Here is a 22055-nt window from a genome sequence, read left to right on the forward strand (position 1 = left end):
TACGTTACTATGGTAACAAAGTATTCAAAAGTAAAAAAAAAATATTCTTTGAATTTTATAAAGTCATACACGTAAAAATAAAAAGCAATTATGGGATGAAATGTGACCAAATAATAGAAAAAAAAGCCTTGAAACATATACCAAGAACAAAATATGATAATTCATTTTGGATGGCAATGGTTGCCAAGGTTTTTATACCACAGAGAGCCTTCAAAGTAGCACTCTGTATGTTTAAATCTGATCCTATCTTTTAAAAAAAGCATATTTCCTCATAACTAATGATCAATTTTTAAAGATGTTGGTGTGTTCCTAGTTTTCCCATTTGAAAAAATTCAGATTAGATTCTTTAAATAGAGCGTTGCTATGGAAATAAGCAGAAAATATATGCTTAAAAAACCTGAAAAATATTTTCTTTCCTTGGATACGTACCCTTAAATGTAGATTCCCAAAACTTTTATGATTGATATTTATTAACAGCTAACCTGACTTTTAATTTTGACTATCATCCTATCTCTAAGTGGATGCAAGAAATTGGCACACAGGGTTTAATATTGATATAAAGTTCACAAAATCGAACATTTTCCCTTCTTGGTAACCATAGCAACAGTGTTGTTTTCTTCATCAAACTTTATCAATATATGATATTCAACTTCAGTTCTAACAGATAAGTACTATTCAAGCTGAGTCCTTTAATTTGTTTCTTGATTATATGGCAATTTAATTCTTAATGCAGCGGAAAAATTTCACTTTTAAGCACTGGTACTTTGTTTCCATGGTAACACTGCAAAGTAGCAATTATACCCAATTTTCCTTATGGTTTTGGTATTGCAAGGTCCTAAGGATGCATATTTGCAAGTCTTGAATTTTTATGTTTTTCCTCAAGACCGTAGCATTAACCCAATCTTAGTTACTGGTTTTGCGTGGTTACACTGTGTTACCATGGCAACCATAAAAGTTATTTATAGAATAACATTGCTTATACTTATGTACTTAAGGTCAAACATTTTCATTGTTTTTCTTAAGTCCTGGATTGAGTTTGAGCATGTAACACCTACCATTAGTGAATACGGAGTGTTTTTTAGCATATTTCAGCATTTTAAATGTATTCCAAATGTACCCTTGGTTACCACTTACTTAGAGATATAATCTAAACAGTTTCTTTACAGTATAAGTGACATCAAGGTGTCATGTTTTTGTGAGAATGGTTGGTTTGTTTTTTCTAGTTTTTATTAAGCCACAGTGAAGATTTAAAGTGGTTGAAAATCTCGATTTTTCAAACTTTTCTGGCTGTTGCCATAGCAACCGAGACACTTAGCAACGAAATTTTGTTTGATATTTGTTTCTGGTGTCAATTACTAAGCATGGGTGAAGTTTCATCAAAATCGGTGACCATGCGTGGCAACGAAGTTTAAGTGGTTACAGAGAATGGCTATTAATTACGTACCTGAAGTATTTACACATAAACATTAATCACTAATTGTTTTGTTTTTTACCAAAAGCCGGGTATGTCTAAATGATGCCAGAGGATAGAAACTTAGGCATACATTCATGTGAACCCCTCTTTAAATATGTTTGCTTGCCCTTAATTTCGCGACTTGGAAAGCATCGGGTTGGTAGGGAGTATATTTTAAGGTCAGACGACACATTCCTCTTGCATTTCTTGTTATTATATAAAAAATATACATTTTTGTCATTCTCTTGGGATTTCAACATTGTTTTCAATATGTTATTAAAATATGAGTACAACAAAAATTGTGATACTGGCCAATCAGTTGATTACCCATGTGGGATTTATTGGAAACATCACCCTGTGCTATCATGGCCAAATGTCTGGTATGGTGCCTTAATTTTATGTGAGAAAAATTCCTTTAATATCCAGACTTCAATGACAAATTATTGCAAAAAAATTATTTATTTTTGAGGAACGTGTCGTCTGACCTTAAACCAGAATACAAGGAAATGACGTTTAAAAATTATTTCTATTTTGTACGTAAAAGGAAAAGGTCAGGGAAATTTTAGTCAGTCTGTATAAATTTGGCAAACATGCTTTTTTTTCAATGATGGTCTGAGTTATTTATTTTTTTTTCTAAAAACTTTTAACTAAATTTCAGATTCAATCTAAACATCATCTTTGTATCCCTTCATACGATGGTCCTTGGTGCGTCTGCGCAGTCGCAGCTAGAGCAGGAAGAGATGTCTTCCTCATAGATTTGTGTGGAGAAAATAACGTCATCAGCTATGAGCTGTGTGAGGACAATGTTTTAAAAGTCACAAAAATCCACGACAAGTATTACAAGGTTAGAACGTTAAACAAAGTCAGAACAAAATTCTTTCCATTAAGGTAAGATTCTTCGCACACAAAACTGTATTTCTTGTATTTAAAAATTTTTGAAATTCTCACAGAATCAAGATGACAATATTACTAAGTGATGGTATCAATTAGATAAGATTTACCGTTTTATATTAAAGTCAAGGTCAGGTAAAGGTCATTACCTTTTCCATGGTCATTAAGAATAAAAAATAACTGCATCCAATCATGAGATAGTGTCTTCTATTTCCAAAGATAAAATGTTTTTTTCTATTTTCATAAAAAGATATTAACATATAGGGTCTATGAGATGATATTACCCAATTTGACACAAATAGTTTAACAGAAATGGATTTTGGCTCATCCGAATTTTCTTTATTTATCTTACATTTTTATGATATTTAAGTTATTTTTATATGCGCCATATATTTAAAGTTTTCGTATTTTCACATATGGTAAAAAAGTCCTATAGAGATATACAAAAATGGTACAAAAACAAAAAAGTTTTGAACGTTTAGTATAAGAGTAAAAACACTTTCTATGAATTTTTTGCTCATATCTGCACTTAGATTGTAAGATTTTAAAAACTAACATAAATGTAGTTTGTTTGGAAATTCAAATTTATTTGATATATTTTAAAACTTAAGTTCCTTATTACTCATCTAGTTAACATTTGAAAAATTCTTCTAGTCTTCGATTGTGTAAAAATTATAACTAAATTCGTTGTTCTATAATAATTTTGAGAGGCAGAAAAAAGATATTTTCATACGCCACCATTCCCCCAAAAATATAGTCAAAGCTAGTTTTCCAACACAATTTACCAATTCTATTTAAAGTTGTACAATTGTGATGAGGAAAGAAAAAGATGGTCTTTTAAATCTCTTTCACCTAGATATATAAGACATATAAGCAAATATATATTGAATATTTTATCCACTCAAAAACTAAAGAAGAATCCTACCTTTAGTAAAGTGCACTGAAACATGTATGTTAACAATATGTTAAGTGTTAACAAATAAATATATACATAAGGTATTGTATAATAAAGTCCGTAAATCCATCATACCAGTTATGGTAGAGGTTATGTTTTTTAGAAGATAAAATTCTAATGCCAATGTTAAAAAGTAAAAAATTGTTGTATCAATGAAGAATTGTCTTGACACATGGAATACTCCAATGGAATACAAAAGCCTTATAATACGCCGTTCAAACCTTACAGCCAAGGATAATTAAAGTAATGTATGGTAAATTTCGCAAACGTCTATAACGGTCTAAGGGAGTCAAATACATTAGTACCTACATAAATGCTTAGTCACAAAAGCTCTTGCATCAAGCGTTCAAAGTTATTGGCAAGGTTAAAGTTCTAGCGGACAAAAAGAAAATTAAAGAGAAATCGCTCACGAATTAGTTACTTAATTAATCTTTTTACTTGTACATGTATGTACTGTATAGAGAAAACGCTTTCTTAACAAGTACATGTTTACGATTGCAAATGTACTTCACAGTTTTGTTCTGGTTCCAGTAATGTTTTTTCATGTGTATACTACTCCAAAATACATACATTTTATTTTATATTTACATTGTATAATTATTAATAAGCATATATATTCAGATATATTTCCCCACTGGTACGTCACTTGCCATTTATATCATGGAATGGAGTGGACATTATAACATCGACCTAGAGATCCTCCCCTCTGCAATGGATATAGGAAATGCTGATGGTTTATGTGGATACTTTGATGGTGATAGGGAAAACGACTTCAGAAGGCGAAACAGTAGCATTACAGACGACATCAGTCAGAGTTATCCTAATGACTTCTCTGAGTCATGGATGTAAGTTTAAGGACCCACGTTGACAAAAAATAGGAATGTAGCGTGATTCATCCGATATAAAATAAAATCTGTTAACCATTTCCTTTATACCTAGGATTCCGGACAACGAAAATCTCTTCAGTGGTAACTCCTTAGTTTATAGCAGTTTGCAATCAGTGGCCTCAATTCTAGTACCTCACTGCGCATGCACGGAGGACGGTAAAACCCAGTGCTCCTACAATACGTTTACACCCTGCAACTCAAACCGAGGCAAACAGTATGAGTGTAATGTAGATCTTGTACAGAACAGAAGACGAAAACGGGATGTTTCCGATATGTCCATGGAAAAAGATCCTTTACTTGTATGCAATTAATTCTTAACATTTATTCCAATTACATGTTACAATACTTTGAAGTTATTTTCGCCATGAACTCCTCTAGATTCATTTTGATTACATGTCAAAATATTGAATTTCATATTAACGATAGTATCATCTTGATAAGATGTTATTTAACAATTTCAGAGAAAGAAACGCACGATAACCTACGTACAGACGACTGAATACTCCGAGAGAGTTTGTCTACAGGCTTTTGAAAATTCACCTGAATACAACACCTGTCAACTACATGTGACTGACCTTAGTAATGTGACCTTATCCAACTGCATTGAAGACATAAGAGTAAGTTACTACTAGACCTTTATATTGCGTTTTGAGCACACACTGCGGTATCTTATGTTCTAGCATCAATTAACTTGTACATGTACAGTAAACTTAGTTAGAGCGATCAGGCTTATAATGAATTGACGCTTAAGAGCAAATGATTTTCTTCTATATAACTCTACAAAACAGGTAGGAAAAAAAACGCTTTTAAAAAATCAAACACCTCCGTCCCTGGCATTGGTTTTAAGTTTGTTTAAGTGGTCCGTCATTGCATAAAGAAGCTTGAATTGAAAACATTCAATGTCTGTTTTCAGTTGACAGGGGATGATAACCTAACACAGATTCACGTGGAAGCCGCTCTACAGCAATGTTCTACTTTCGTACTTTTAAATGCCACACTGCAAGAGGCAGAACCGGAAGTAACGTATACAATACAAAACCTCTGTCCAAGCAATTGTACCGGACGTGGCACGTGTGATGGTGGTACGCCATATATTATATCATACGAGTAAAGAAACTGTAATTGCTTATCTTCTCATTAAAAAAAAATAATCTGCAAAATCCAACGGATAAAGAATAAGATTGAATAAATTTTAAAAGAAGCTTCAATTTTTTTTTCTAAAATTTTAAAAATATATTATAAGAGTTGTGTATGTTAAAATGATTTCATAGTCATCGTTTTATTGACGATCGTCTCAGATGTGGACAATATGTTTACCCTATCTTCATTTTAAGGTAACTGCACCTGTGACACTGGCTTTGGGGGAAGCGACTGTTCCTTTGATTTATTCGCACCTCCTACCATAACAAGCGTTCCCGGGGCCGGACTGTGTGATCTGTCCTCTAAAACATGTAAAGAGGCAACAATTATGGGAAAATATTTCTTTGAAAACATGGACTCAATATGCTATCTTACTGTGAAACAGGTACTTCTGATTGTCATTTGAATATATAATAAACGTTCAATATGTAGATGTCTTGCAAAGTGATAGGGCCATCGTCGATTTAAACCTTGGCTGCAACAAACCTAAGATAATGAATAAAGAAAGTGCTCGTTCATTCGTCAAAAGTTTTGCACTTTAAATTAAAAGTTGTTGGACTCTTGAATGCATTGCTGGTCTAATGTGATACGATAAAAGTTTTTACGATAATGATCCCTTACTCAATGGCCAGGTTAACGTCTAAATTTGAAGCTCTTCACCGCTATTGTATGACGTTTTTATACGGTAAATGTTTTCAAAAGGGACGTAAAAAAACAAACAATTAATCCTTCAGTGTTAATAAACTTGTTCTTTTGACAACATTATATCATCATTTCATTTTTCGGCAATAACACTTTTTTTCAATTTTATTTTTCAGACAAAGATTAACCAAACAGAAGAAAGTCATCAAAGACAGATGAATTTACAAGAGAGGACGTTATTTGAGGGATACTGCCCGCTTCTGTATGAAACAACGGGTATCTGGACGACCGAAATCAAGTTTAATATTTCCAATGACGGAGTACGTTATACAGACACGTATAATGTTGTTATATATCAATCTCACTGTCAGGAGTATCACAACGAATCTGGAAATGTATATTTCACCTTAAAGGTACGTTTTGTGTTAAATTTTTCTAGCTATTTGAAAAATCTTTTTTGTGTTTGTATACATGATTCGTTAAACTGGAAAATCTTGTTTATATATTTTTTGCAGGACGATTTCTGTTACATCGATAGTGTGTGCATTAGCCCGATCCAGAATAGTTCAACCAATGAGTGTCTTTACTGCAATTCAACAAATCACCAACTCAACTGGACAGAAAATCAATGCAAGTATCTTACTATCATACTTTATATTTTCCTTTTGCATTGTATGGGGATGTGATTTGAGCTCCAATTAAAATTGTTAACAGTACATGTAGTAAAGTTAAGTATAATAAATTGTATTTTTTTATCAATGTAGCATGTGGACAAACAACAACAACAGAGAGTATGTCAACAACAATGACTCACACTGACACAGAATCCACGAGGAGTAGTTCAACAGAACAAATGGAAGAGACTACAAGTTCTATAACGACTGCTGAACAAGACGAAACAACATATATAATAAGAACCTCTCCAGTCACAACTGGAGAAACCAAATACACGTCTTTGGAGTTGGAATCGTCTTCTATTGAATTAACAACATTAGAGTCGACAATAACATCAACTGAGTCAACAGAGATGACGGAAAATGTACAAACCTCAACTCCAGATACAACTACTGTGATATCAACAACTGAATCAACATCCAATCCAACAACATGGGCGTCAACGACACCGGAAACAACACAAGCATTTACTACGAACCTGCCAACTACAACAAACCAAGAAACAACAACTGCAAGCTTAACAACTACTGAGGCAATCACATTGCCATCAACTACATCAAACAAAGAACCAACTGAAAGTTTAACAACTACTGAACCAATCACATCACCATCAACTACAGCCCACAAAGAAACAACTGAAAGCTTAACAACAAAAACAACATCTACAGGGAAAACGACAACTACAAATTACACAGAAACATTGACTTCCTCTCTGTCATCAACATACAAATCAACAACGACATCGGTATCAGTAATAAGTACTGACGGCAAATCAACTGCGGAAGAAGGTACATCTCCAGCTGCAACAACCAGTGAGCTTAAACCAAGCCTTAGTACATCAACTTCGAAATCAACAGAAACATCCAATGAACCTCTGGGCACTAATACATCATCTAATGCAAAAGATACCGTAGAAGAATCGACTCAGTCAAAAGTGACAAACACTCATTTGATCGTTGGAGCCTCGGCTTCTTTTGTTGGAATAGTATTATTAATGATAATCATAGGACTGGTAGCCAGAAAATGTAGTAAATCGTAAGTATTCATTTCTTTTTATTTTTAGGGGGCTGACTGGAAATTTTATTACGCATTGTGATTGAACAATGAGAAAAACAGCTAACATTGAATTGTATATAAAAGTCTTTCGTATATGTTTGCCTCAGTTACAGACTATCTTCATCATTTTCAAATAAACTTTCATATAATGCTTTGTTCAATTACTGTCAATTGTTTAATCAGTATAGACTCTTTTGAGACTTGTATAAGTATTCAGTCATAAAGTTGTTTATTCTAATTATTACATACATTAGGAATAAACAACACGAAAAACAACAGGAAGACGATGGACCAATCAGAGACTGGAGAGACCTTGCATTGGCGGGAAAACAAAACACAGATTCTCTATACAATGCCAATTCCACCTTATCCTACAACAGAAATTCTTACGTTGCACACGCACGACTGCATCACTTCAAATCTAGTGGCGGATCTCGTCATGTGGACTCCAATAAATATCGCAGATATTGACAACTTTTAAGCTCACCTCCTATTGTACATAAATATGAATTAACATTTTCTTAGACTTTACTGAATTTGTATATATCATTAGCTTTGAAGCTGCTTTAAGAGGCATTTATATACTGTTTGTTTATGACCTTATATATTTTGTATAATATGCATTGAATATATATTTCCTGATAAAAGGAGGATTTCGCTTTGAAAGTAGCACATTGTTACATTTAAAAAAGTAGATAAATAATGAAAATATAACGAATAATAAAAAATAAAGTTACGTGCATATGAACATTTTTATAAGGAGAACATGTTAATTTAAAAAACTCCATGGGTATGATTTATCAAAATAGTATATCACAAAATAGAATATATACGTGCACAGTGATATTGTCGTACCGATGTTAACATCGAAAGGCATTAAATGTTAATGTAGAATTTTAGTTGATAAGAAAGGAGATATTCGGACCCACGACCTAAGGATTAACTACTCACCTCACGGGTTTAGAACATGGAGCCATGCAACAATTGGCCCAAGTATATTATACGTTTGAGTAGTTCCGGACATTGCGCATTTATTTGCAAATGTGACATAGGTCAAAATGAGTTTACATTTGTAAAATTAATTGAATATTAATGATTGTAATTTACCTAAATGTAACAGATATTTAAGGAATGAATTAGTGATAATGTAAAACATGAGTTTGGGCTGGGGTGTTTACGTTTTTTAATGAGAAGCAAAGCAGGAAAGGTAATTAATTTTGAGTACAGATCAGCAGGTAAATTAATTAAATACTTCAACTGAATCACCTGAATATAATACACCATCTTAACGGATTCACAAATGTACTTTAATGTAGAAAATTAAACAAATTAAAATGAAATCCACAAATGATCGAAACTATATTATCCAAAATAAAAAAGAAATGACATGATATGAAATGACAAGATTCTAGCTACTTATATACTCTATTGATACACATGTGTTTCTGTATGTCGAGCCTAACAACCACATAACGAATTGGAAAAGAACATCAATTAAGTTATAAATAACCGCAACTCTTCAGGTCGGAGAGGTGATTTTAAAGCAAATTTTAAAGATGTTGAAGATCAACATTTTATTTTAAATCATGTTTTCACCATACATTTATTTATTATTCCTATTGAACTATAAATATAAAGACAATTTTCTTAAATATACTGTTTCCAACATCTTTCTTTAATTCAAAGCGACAAACAATTTCCTATTCCTTCACTGGTCGTATCTTCTCCCAGGTAAACTTGATCCTAATGTAAATAATCGGAATCTCAACGCAGGAGATGGAGGCCCTATGTCACAGTACATGCCTGGAAAACATAACAAATCACAGTTCACGTTGTATGTACACAAAATATTATTATATACAAGAGATTCCATGTCCTTTAATGTTACTCAGTACATCAAAGCGTAGTTACATAATGACCAGAATAAACTAAGGTATGATATTTTTTTTATGTTTTCATGTTCTCCTTTAAGGAATTTATCACAATTAGTTCAGATCAAAATCAATCACTTGGAATTTTAAGAATTATTTAAATTTCTCGAATGATTTACCGATAACTAACCATGTATGATATCCAATCTTCTTACAAGAAATTTTTGAAAAATCATTTTAAATATATACATCTAATTCTGATTTAAGATTATTCTGTAATGTCAGGAATTCAAAAGCTAAGTACAGATTTCGGCACATTAAAATTATCAGTCAGTTGAAACAATATATTTATAAAAATGCTTAAATAATCCTGAACATCTTTTTTTTCCACTTATTTCGATTAAAAAATGTATCATACTACGTTTCACTTGCTTTGTTTAAACTATTCTAATTTTAAAGTTATTTGGATATTCGTATATTTTTTTTAAAATTATGTATAGCCAATTTCTAATCATTTCGAAATGACAAAAAATTCTAAATGGAGGTAATTTATTTACAAACACCTTTCTGAAGCAAGAATATCAGCATTTTGTAATACAATGACATTTTTAGCAAATACAATATATCAAATATTGACTACTTTTTCAGACTGATTGTGAGGCCATTATTTACACAAGTGTATTTTTCAGTTTTTTTCCCCGAATATGACAAGAAGCACACGATGGAGTGACCGATTGGCAGGGGATGTTCACTCTTTCGTGACACATGATCCCACCTCTGATATGGACTCTGTACGATCAACATACATGTATACTCTCTGCTTAAGTGTTTTGTATAAATCAGACTTAGAAAATTATAGATGTTTTCTATACATAGTTGGATTTTTTGTCAAAACTGTAAAATGAAGAAACATAAATACCGATATGTGTGCAATAAAAGCAATTTGCTCCTTAGTTGATATCTATTGTAATCAATCTAAAAATATTATTGTTAATCAATATTGAACATGAAAATCCACTGCTACTTTTATCATACCCCCGCTTCAAAAACGGGACGGTGTATGGTAATCGATTTGTCCGTCTGTACGTCCGTTTGTCTGTTACGCTTTTGGGGTACCCATCTCTTATCCGCAACTCCCCTTATACCACTGAGTGAAATTTAACTTTCACAGATTCTTTATTACATATTGTCTTTGTGCACCTCCTTTTTTACAATTATACTTTTTGATCCGACACATATTTTGTGATTTCAACTTCAAAAAATGGACACTGTTATTATATTTATTTGGGAGGCAGTGGGTATCATTAAGTGAACTCATTGCTCATAATACATGTACCTCTAGTTTGCATTTGAAAAATAGATAAAATTCCATATATAAATAATTTTACTGATTTACTTTGAAGATTAATACACAATACCCCGTGAAATCTGTGACAGTTTTGTGAGCACCTCCAATTCTAAAAAGCTGATTTTCAAAACTTGAGGATCGAACTATCTTTAAAAAAGAACGTTATATTGAAGGTCTGATAATGTATTTAAATGGATTTTGCTGGAAATTAAAACCCCAAAAAGCATGCGTCTTATGCACTTCAAAATTAATTTTACATTTTTTAAATCCGTTCCATAATTAGAGATTGATGGATAGGAATATGATGCCACCTGCCAACTTATCTTCCTGGTTAAGATTGATTATTTGGAAATCCATCGTAATGAAGACCTTCTCTGCAATAAACTGCAAATCATACACCAAAAGTACAATATAAAAAAAAAATAAAATTACAGATAGTACTTTTCAATTAATGCTATTTTATTTTACCTGTCAAAGATGAGGGATCTTATATACACATGTAAATAGGAAATGTACTTCTATATACTTATACAAATGAAGATGACAGTTTGTGTTCTATGCAAGAAGAAAAACAGATTCATATTTGATCGGGAATCCACGTGACATGTTTGCGTTTTCTTACGAAACATCATCAAAATGAGTTGTAGTTAGAACTGAGTGTTTATCTGCAAAAATTCTTTTTTTCGATTCATAGTTCTTTGGGGGAAATTTTTTTCAATTTTTTTTCTATAAACTAAGACTGGGGCGATAAAAATATTTGCGAATTCTTAGATTACTACGGAAGCCCATTTATGTCCTATAAAAAATATTTTTGAAATTTGATATAATGAATTGTCGAATATGTTAAAACGAATTTAATTCATTATAACATTTTCTTTGAATTTGTAATGACGATTTTAATCTGTTATAACAAATTTGTTGAATTCATTATAAAGAATTCTTTAATATGTTATAACGAATTAAAGTCGTAAAAATATTCGCAAAAAATTGTTATTACAAATTAAATTCGTTTGAACAAATTCTAAAGTTTGTTATAACAAATATAAATTCGTTTAAATAAATTCCAAAGTTTGTTATAACGAATTAAATTCGTTTAATCAAATGCAATAATCAGGGCCTATAGAAATATATACATGAATTCGACATAACAACTTTTCAAATTCGTTTTAACGAAATCAATTCATTATAACTAATTATCGCATTCGTTTAAACGAATTCAATTCGTTATAACAAGTTTTAGAATCTGTTGAAACGAGTTAAATTTAAATTTAATTTATTATGACAATTTCTTTGAATTCGTTATAATGAATTTCATCTATTATAACAAATTTGTTGATTTCGTTATAACGAATTTAAAAATTTGTTAAAACGAATTAAACTCGGAAGGGCGGACAGACCGAAATTAATATCCCCGGCTGTCAGTTAAAGCGTAGGATAAAAAATACACAATGGCATATATATACTTAGACTAAAACACCTAGACTTTATGTACCTAAGGAATTCGATTGTAATCTAAAAGACTATGCATTCATCAGCAAACGTATGAGATGTTAAACTGTGAACGCCATTTTTACTTCCTGGTATGATTTTTACAAAAAGATGTCCTTTTTGTGTTTCAGTTTTAAATAGAAGTGACTGCATAATTATTGGGGTTTTTTTTTTTTGTTCATGGAAACAAGCACTGTTGAATGTAAACAAATCTGAATCAAATTACAATTCAATATCAAATTACTATCAAATTCACTAATATGAATATTAAGGGATATGCCATCTTCCGACCCTGCGCAAGGATAATTAAATATTATTTTCCAAAAAGGGCACAAGACTTTTTTTTTTACAATATTGATAACAAATGAATATGTCCAATTGAAGTGTATAAAGGTTTCTTTTAACATTACTTTTTGAGATGAAACCTGCCCTTTTCGAAATCTCAGGTTTCATTATTTTTGTATCCTAGAGTTTAATATCGTGCCCTGCAAAAAATCAAATTACTTCATTTTCATAATATACGCACCACTTCATTTTCATAATATACGCACCACTATGAAAACAGAGCCAACCTTTTGATTACTCTTCTTTACTTGGTTTGAAAAAAGGGATTGTTTTTAAATCTTCCTGGTTCGTACCGTTTTAAACTACGCAGCACCCCTATTAGTTCAATTTTATCTTACAGATCGGTAGCGTTTGGCAAGTAACATGCAGAGTTTCCTGATATTTTTATGTCTCCTCTTTTGTCATGTGTGTGGAATAACAGCAATCTGTAAGTTTTTTTAATACAATGATTTATGCATTGAAATAGCTCTCAATATTTGTAGAAAACCGGAACTTACGATTCAAAGCAAGCATTTTTTCTGTTGACATATTATATTTATGCAAGATAAAATGTTTGAGAAGTTTTCAACAGCTTGTTCACTGCAAAGTGATCTTTTTAATGCCATCTGAAATCAAATAAAGATATTAAGAGTTGCTTTATAAATAAAAAATGATTTAATTACAACATGTATTGGTAACGATTCAAATTAAATTGACCAAAACCTGAATGACCTACGAACTTTCTTGTAAGGTAGGAAACAAGGAACTTTCATGCCAAACTTAGAGCTTTAAAGTTAGGGGTTTTTTTAAGTGTTTGCTACTTTTTCATTTTAAAAAGGAGAAAAAAACAGAACAAGAAAACAAACAAGGAAGTGTAAATCGCTTCCTTTTCACGCAGGGCCTAGGGTAAATAAAATACACGTTCTAGATTTCAATTAAGATCTTTAAATATTTTAACAATCAGGAGCTTTTAAGCTTTCGTATATCATATGCGCCATATTGATTCTTTTGAATAGATCACAAAACTGTTTTTCGCACTTTTTTTTTAACAGACGACGTTCTATTACAAATCCAAAGTTTTTATGTTCTCATTTAAGAATGTATTGTAAGTTTGTGATTAAATACTATTTTGTCCGAGTCATGGCAGTTCAACAAAGATACACTTGTCCTACCACTTTCAAAAGTGAAAGGGATACTAGACAACCCCTTCCATGACTACATCTATCCTTAGATTCCTATATTACATAATATCAACGGAAAAGAATTTCAAAAAAAATATCTCGGATAAACAACACATTATTCCTGCATATTGTATTAAAATTCATCTAGTAGTCTTCGAATATGCACAAAATTAGATGGGCTTTCTTCGCAATTTTCTTTTTCTAAAGAGGTATTGAGATTTCATTATTTCATTTCTTCTGAATTTGATTAGAGTTTTAACCGAATGTTGTACAATCTGATTTGCTTAATTAAATTATATAAACAAAAAATACATATTAATTGATAATTTTAAAATAACGGTTTTCAAAGTACAATCTGATTTGCTTAATTAAATTATATAAACAAAAAAACATATTAATTGATAATTCTAATATAATAGTTTCTTTGAAAACTTTTATTTTCTCATGAAATGACGCGTAAAATACATGTACATTTACATGTAATCTATATACCTTTTTCCCCTTTCATTTATGGTAAAGATTTTTTAAGTATGATGTGCTTCACTTGATTACTTCAGTATATTTTCATTTGAATACTCCAGAAGAAGTGATCATTTTTACATTTCACAGAAAACATTAAAATGTTACATATTTTATTGTAGCTGAAACAATTAGATTAAACAAATTTTTAGTTAATTTTTATACTATTACAATATGTGTTTTATATAGCAAATACTTATATATGTAGTAGCTATAAATGTATTCTATAATCCATGGACGCTTAGTTTTAATATATTTCTTTAAAAAAACTGCATCTTTTTTCTTTGGGAAAAAAAAGAGAAAAAATATCTTTTTTTTTTAGATAGGCCTACGGAAGAAAAAGAACCTGGTTCACTTGCTGCAAAATTCGGCCCCGTGTCAAAATTAATAATATTCCTCTAAGTTCTTCTAAAGAGTGTATATTTTTATGAAATTATCAATATATACCTGTACAGAGCTTTATTTATGTTTTACATAGCTGTAAAGGTAGCATTGTTTACGTTAACGTTGCGATATTTTGACGTTGATTTATGCGACGTCATAAACAAGAATGGGATACAGGATATTTCAAAATAAGTCCAGCTAGCATGCATTTTTCATTTTGAACGTTTAATGAATTTCATTCACAAACGTAACGCGATATTTTTTGTTCAACATTGATACAGCAAACGATACTTACTAGATTCATTTTCCAGAATTAATAGCAAATCTATGAATCAATTGGTATGTTTGGATTTGATTTTGTAAAAAAAAATCGTATTTAGAGAAAAGTTGTGCATTTGGAGAGTTTTCATGTGTTCGCGGACTGATGCCATGAGATTCATACCGCTACAATATTTTAAAGAACTTTAAATATTAAAAAAACTGTACTTGTAAATGTTGAAAAAATCAACTTGATTTTTTAAACATTTTACTATTTCATCGTTAGTGGATGACCCTGCTCTATATGTCGCCCTTTAAATTGCTTAATGGCAACGTCATTGCTTCTCTATCTTTTCTGCTTCTGCCTCAATACACTTTTCTTAAAATAACGAGATATCATCGTATTGATAAATTTTTATTGAAACTGGTCTTGTTAATATGAGTTTAAAATTTTATAAACAACTGATTTCAAAACGCAACATTGAAGATTGAGCAACGATGAAGAAGAATGATCCTCAGTCAATTATTTTGCTCGTTGAATTTCAATTTCTACCGTTGCGAGTAATTTTACTTTTCAACAACATATAACTGACTTTGGAGACTCGCACAGCGATTCAGCACAAAATTATCTCTACTCTACCTTAACCATTTGTTGTTTTGATTAAAAAAAAAAAATAAAAATCGTCATCTGGACTAATTTTGTCTTGCTCCTTTCGGCGAATTTTGATATTTCTAAAGGATATGTAACTTTTTGACCAAAAAAACCCACACCGTCCTTTTTTCCAGGGTTATATTTTCCAGTAAGATTATATAAGTTTACGGTCAGAAGAACTGAGAAATTGTGAATTTGACAACACATCAATAAATGACATTGATTATTAGATGACAAATGATCACATTTAAAAATGTGTTTCCCCTACCATAATAAAAATAAGTCGTTATTTGTATTGCTTGGTTATACCAATGTTTATTAAAACATTTTTATAAGATTTATTCAAAAATATAAGCCGTATATCGTATAGTTAAAAAGTTGAAAGAAAAGAATTATGTTGTTATACCTTTATATTTGTAAGAATTTGTTCCAGTACAAATCTATATGAAAAAAATCTAACATATCTAATGTTTTACTGAGTGTGAATAAAAAAATCGATGTTTGACTGCAGAGTGAGATGTTGGACCTGCCGATGAAATAATAGACCGTTTACGTCTCATAATAGGCGGATCTTAATGTCGCATTCGTTGGTGATAAACTGTGACGGAATGAAGTTTACATCACGGAAGGCAATTACAAGATACATGCATGTAAATAAATAATAAAAGGTATAAGAAAAAATTATTGACAGTATTCTCGGGCAAAATGCGTTCCGTATGCAGTAGTTTATCGCTGCGATTCAGCGCTGAAGTTCTAAAGACGGTCGTAATAACCAACAGGACGTAGCAACAGGGGGGGGGGGCACTTTTTCCCCAACATGACCTTTACTATAGAAAATGTTCATTAAAAGGATGGTTGTCCCCCCCCCCCCCCCACACTTTGTAACATAGTATAGTGATATCAAGGAAGTGTAGGAAAAAAGAAAGGAAGTGAAAGTAATTTTGCTTTGAAAAAGTTGACCACTACCCCCACCCCCCACGGAATAGGATTTTCGAGTTTGGGCAACTTTTAATTTTCCGTTTTGTTTTGTTTTGTTTTGTTTTTTTTTTGCTTGTCAAATTTTTCAGGTAAGTAAAATATATTTTTTCTCTGGTTCCCCCCCCCCCACTTTCAAAAACGATGCTACGTGCCTGACCAAATTTGTAAACGACTAAAATGATTATAATTGCCGTTGTTATAGAAAATGATTTAGTGTGTATGTAGCTGAAGACCTATGCTCACTGGTCTGGGGAAAAAATGGAATTGACCACCGTCACCATAAAACTACATTCAATTCTGCAGTTAGTGTGCATGTCGGTGTGGCTCGCCGGCTTTTGGCCTTCTTGTCTTTCTTATTTGATTTTTACAAACAGTATTCCAACAGCGAATTCGAAGTAAATTCATGTTATCATAATTATGTCAGGTTTTCTGAAAAAAAAATGTAGAGTTTTGTTCTAATACATGCAGATATGTTACTATTTTCTACGCGATACGCGTATTGAACAGACCGAATTTCCAACGATGATTTACACGTGTTACATATAACCTTCACATTTTCACAATGTCAAGGTTTTGTGTTGTCGTTCTTCTTAATGACGTTGTATACGAGAGGTGAAATTTCACAAAAAAAAATGAGATGTGTAGGTATATCGGTTGGTACATAGATGAGCTAAATATTTGTACATTAATTCACCCTGTAGTAAACAAGGAGAGAAAGGTACATGTACCACACGGTTTATTTAAGGAATAACCGTAGACGATTATGCATAAAATTATCACGCAAGCCAATCGATTGATCTTTGTCATAAATTGAAAAAATCTGACAGTTATTCATTATTTCGTATAATGTGCAACAGCAACTTCCATGGAGCAGATTAAAAACATAAAACAAAACAAACTTTGAACCTATTTCCTTCCTATATATCTTTTACACAGTGTATTTTACAAGGTATTCTTGAACGTTGCATCCCCCCCCCCCCGCCCTCATCATTTTTGGTTGTATGCTTTATCAGTTTGGCGCGTTTGAAAATTAAATCAAAAGAATGGAACAAGATGCAGCCACCTCGGAAGACAGATAACTAAAATGTATTTTTAAGGGGAGGGGGGGGGGTCATTTCAGATATATAATAAAATTGATATAGTTTACATGTTCTATGGCGGACATATACAATGAGGTGAGAACAATAACATTATTTGAAATATTTAAGTCACTTTGTCATAAAAACACGTGTTTAAGCCCGAAGCACTAATAATCATTGATAAGCAAAATATAGCTGAACATTCAGTTCAGTGATAATTATGCGTTTAATTTTTTTACATAACAAAAAAGTTAAGAGAGAGAGAGAGAGCGAGAGAACGAGAAGTAAAAAGTTGAGGTTGGAAGAGTATCATTATGTTTATCGTTAAAATAAAACATCAAGTAAAACTTCACCATTTATTTAGAAGGTAGAGGGTAGAATGAATGAATTAAAAACATTTTTGACATGAAAAAATATATAATTAACGTAAACTGAGAATATAATACAAGTTAAGGATATATACGAGCCCTTTCGAAACTTTACACTTTTACACAGATATCTCATTACAAGTACATGTACCTATAGAGACAATCGATTGATTGATTGGTTGATTGATTGTAAACTTGTAGTTTAATGTCCTTTTGGAAAATATTTCACTCATATGGAGACACCACTACTAGCCGGTGGAGAGCTGCAAATTTTGTCTTATGCTCGGCACTTAGTCAGGGTCATTGAGCAATCGGATCACACTCGCCCTTTTCCGTATCTGATAAAAAGTTATTTGTGGTTACGGAAATGGCCGAGTAGTTACGATTGGGTCATTGAGCAGTGAGGTTTTTTTTTTCGTGCCAGCATCTCGGTTTATACGATCTCGTTCGAGCTGAAGAACCTGTCTCCACGACCCACAATGGATTCGAACCCGCGACGTAAGGATCAATTCCTTACTTCGCAACTCTAGAGCATAATGCTCTAACCACTGCAATACGCTGGTAATTTTCGATAAATACCTGTAATTTCTTAGCAAATATTTAAAAAACGTGTCAAAATATGGATTTAAGTTTTGCAGATGCACGCCAAATAGGCAATGCTTTCTTGGAACACATGCAAACTTTGTGATTCTTGACAATTAAAAGTATCTTAAAATTGTCTTTCCTATTACATTTTGTTATCACGATAAGTATATACGTTGTATATATATTGTCATTTCTTATGCTTCGGATTATATTGCACAAAGGACTAAGGTTATAGATCTATATTTTATCAAAAGTATTACACCCCATTGTGACGTCATTATTTTTAGAAATGACGTATATGTATTTCTTTTCTTATTTTATCAATAAGACTTTATAGACAAAAGCATTGCAACTAAATATATGAAATAACATTACTTGATGTTCATAATATTGATGTGAAGACTTCATCCTATAAAATTACGATTTTTCAGCGATACTTGGCGAGTTATAAAACGTGTTATAGCAACATTCTGTCTCATTCATGGGTTTTGGTGGTGTAAAAATGAACACATTTTTAAAAAATAAACATAGTCCGCAAAATAACACCATCGTAATTTTTTGCATAAAGAATGCTTTTAAGGTAAGGTTTGCGTCTCCCTCCAACTCATATTTTTTTTAATATGCACACATGCTATATATCAATTTATTAAGGGAGATTAGCTTCATCATTTAATATGATTTTCAAAGATATTGCCCGTCCCATTTCTTCAGTAAAAGACGCCAAATTTAACGTATTTCATATTTCACCTCGAATATTATTTTCATTGAAAAAATTGATTTATTTTATAAATTATCAAACTTTTATAATTAAAATGACCTGAATTAGTATAATTCATGCTTCTATTATTTAAACTTTTAATTTTCCGCTATCAAAAATGTGAAAATTTGGGTAAAAAAGAAGATTTTTCAATTTTCCTTGATAAAGTGAAACCGTTGCCATGGCAACAAAATTATAAAAATCAGCATTTTACATATCTACCGATTCCATCAAAATCTATGAAGTTATTAATTTGATCATTTTCATTAATTTGAACTAAAAAAATATTTTTGTCCCCAATATTATTTCCATGGAAACAGGGGTTATATTATGGGTTCGGAATATAAAAATCAGGCTTTTTCTACACTTTTAAAGACAACATTGATATCACCTTGTCATGGTGAATGTTAAAGACCAGATGTTTTTTTTGATATTGTTTTTAGGCATAAATTGGCCAAAAATATTCAAATTAAAACTCCTTATGTGCAACATGATGGTCTAAAAATTTATTCCATGGAAGAACTCTAGTATTTATGGCAATCTTTCCATCTGAATATTCTGATGAAATTGTCCATGAATTATACTGCAACACCTTTAGAAGTACATGTATATGTATATAAACAAACTTCAGAAAATGTTGCAACTAAACCAATTAAAAGCCTATGAATTTGACCTCATGCTGATTTAGTTATTCCAACATGTAGTAACTTCTAGACATCTTTGTAGCATATCATCTTTATTCAGTTATGGCTGGTGACTGTCATTATACATGTATGCCATTTTTTGAGTGATTTGTTGTAAGCATTGCATCCACAAAGCTGCTGTTTTTATAATTAAATGATTTCTTTACTTCAAAGAGTAGAAATGCTATCTTTAAAGTAATGTTTGTTTGCCCTCTCTTGACTCAGGGTAAATTTATTGGGTCGATAGGTGAGAAAATCTTCAACAGCATTTTTTTAAGGGGGATGAGAGGAATAAAAAGAAAAAAAAAACATGGCCCTGCATTGAAAACAAGTTTTCAGTCTGGTCATTTTAGTCAGTTGGTCTGGAGAGGCCGACCACCAAACATTCTTTAAAGATGGCCTATTTCTACACTTCATGGACATTAGCTCAATCATTGGATTAGGTAGTTTGAGAATCTAAATTGAAATATCAGACAGAACAAAATAAAGATGAATTCTAAGTGACATCAATTCATACTTTAATGAGGTTACAGAGTACTTCTGATTTCAGAGAAAAGGCAAATTCTGCAAAATGACATAACACTGTCATAAATATTTGTCAAGAACAGGGAAAAAGAAACAATGCTACAGTGATAGATATATTTCCTTGATATCAATGAAACAATAATTTAAATATAACAAAATTTTCTGCTTTTTAAAATCAAAATACAGAAAAAAAATTAAAAGATTATAAATGTAAACAATTTTAAAATAAACTACATGTATTTGTGAAAAAAATTTTAATCTTAGTAGATTACTAAACTGGTCTTATCATTCCTACTAAATTAACAACCTTACAATTGCCAAGTGTCATGATTTAAACTGTTACAGTAGATATAATTATACATGTTCACTGTAGCTTTACATACAAAACTCATCAGTTTTCAGAAATACTTATTTGAGCATATTAGCTCCTGGTAAGAACAAAATTTAATGAATAAAAATATTAATCTTAATTGTTCATGTATTAATTTCCTTGCAATTTTACAAACCCTTTTAAGAAACTTGTTACATGTAAGTATAGACAAAAGCAACCTTCAATTAATACCTATGATGTATACATTTATTTTACTGAAAACAAATTCAAAGATGGACAAGCAGAGCATGAACTGAAATCATCGCAATATGATCGCATACACATCTTTTCTAAATATATGGAAAACAGCATGTATATACTAGATAGGATGTTGTTGAACAATAATTTTCTTCTATAATCTATAGACATATAAAAATATGCATTGGGTATAACAAGTCAGAAGTTCTTCTCCAAATCTCCATTGATTTTGCCATGTCTGGTTCAACATCTTAGCTTGATCCATCCAACTTTCTTTAATATTCTTGAGCTGATATGGGATGACCTCTACTTTGATTGATGGCACAAATCTTTTAAGGAAACACTAAAGTACTTTTTTTTTATTCTTATCTATTCCAATTAATTACCCATGATCTGAAATCACATGTGTTCATTTTTACAATAACATTTAAGGAATTGCATTTTTTGAATAGCATAAGGAATTGCACTGAGTTTCATTCACTCAATGAAATGAATAAATTTCCAATATGATGAATGAAGAATCAATATGAAATTATTGTAAAATTTACAGATTGAATTAGTGAAATGCAAAATGCTTGATCAAGAAAATTAATGTTCTTGTCATGCAAAATCTGTATCTCTTTTTTATAAATTAGAAAATGAGATATTAATTAAAATCAAACCTCATTTAAAAAGGTAACTTGAACAATTGAATACCTGTTCTGAGGCCTAAAAAGCAAGGATTTTATTTTTCATAATTTCTTGAATTAATGCATTTTTTTTTATTTTTCGGCAATGTTGGGATATTA

General features: G+C 31.3%; 1 protein-coding gene across 1 annotated transcript; it reads left to right on the forward strand.

Annotated features, from left to right (window-relative positions):
- The first annotated feature begins 1782 nt into the window (after positions 1 to 1782).
- Positions 1783 to 8351, forward strand: LOC134240951 (mucin-2-like). The gene is made up of 11 exons (XM_062723059.1): positions 1783 to 1833; positions 2112 to 2297; positions 3921 to 4144; positions 4239 to 4485; positions 4648 to 4803; positions 5100 to 5268; positions 5521 to 5711; positions 6145 to 6381; positions 6484 to 6598; positions 6733 to 7678; positions 7954 to 8351. The coding sequence occupies exons 1-11, from the start codon at positions 1783 to 1785 to the stop codon at positions 8168 to 8170; spliced, it is 2739 nt and encodes a 912-aa protein (XP_062579043.1). The 3' UTR covers positions 8171 to 8351.
- The last annotated feature ends 13704 nt before the right edge of the window (positions 8352 to 22055 follow it).

This window comes from Saccostrea cucullata, unplaced genomic scaffold (genome assembly GCF_032062105.1).
Source record: "Saccostrea cucullata isolate Sc308-1 unplaced genomic scaffold, CSIRO_AGI_Scuc_v1 ctg2832, whole genome shotgun sequence".
NCBI lineage: Eukaryota > Metazoa > Mollusca > Bivalvia > Ostreida > Ostreidae > Saccostrea > Saccostrea cuccullata.

Bases quoted from the DNA above. Each gene is read 5' to 3' on its own strand.
- LOC134240951 (XM_062723059.1), top strand. From the start codon at position 1,783: ATGTGGGATTTATTGGAAACATCACCCTGTGCTATCATGGCCAAATGT. The intron at 2,298-3,920 runs GTTAGAACGTTA...ATATATATTCAG, and splicing joins TCCACGACAAGTATTACAAG to ATATATTTCCCCACTGGTAC. The intron at 6,382-6,483 runs GTACGTTTTGTG...TATTTTTTGCAG, and splicing joins ATGTATATTTCACCTTAAAG to GACGATTTCTGTTACATCGA.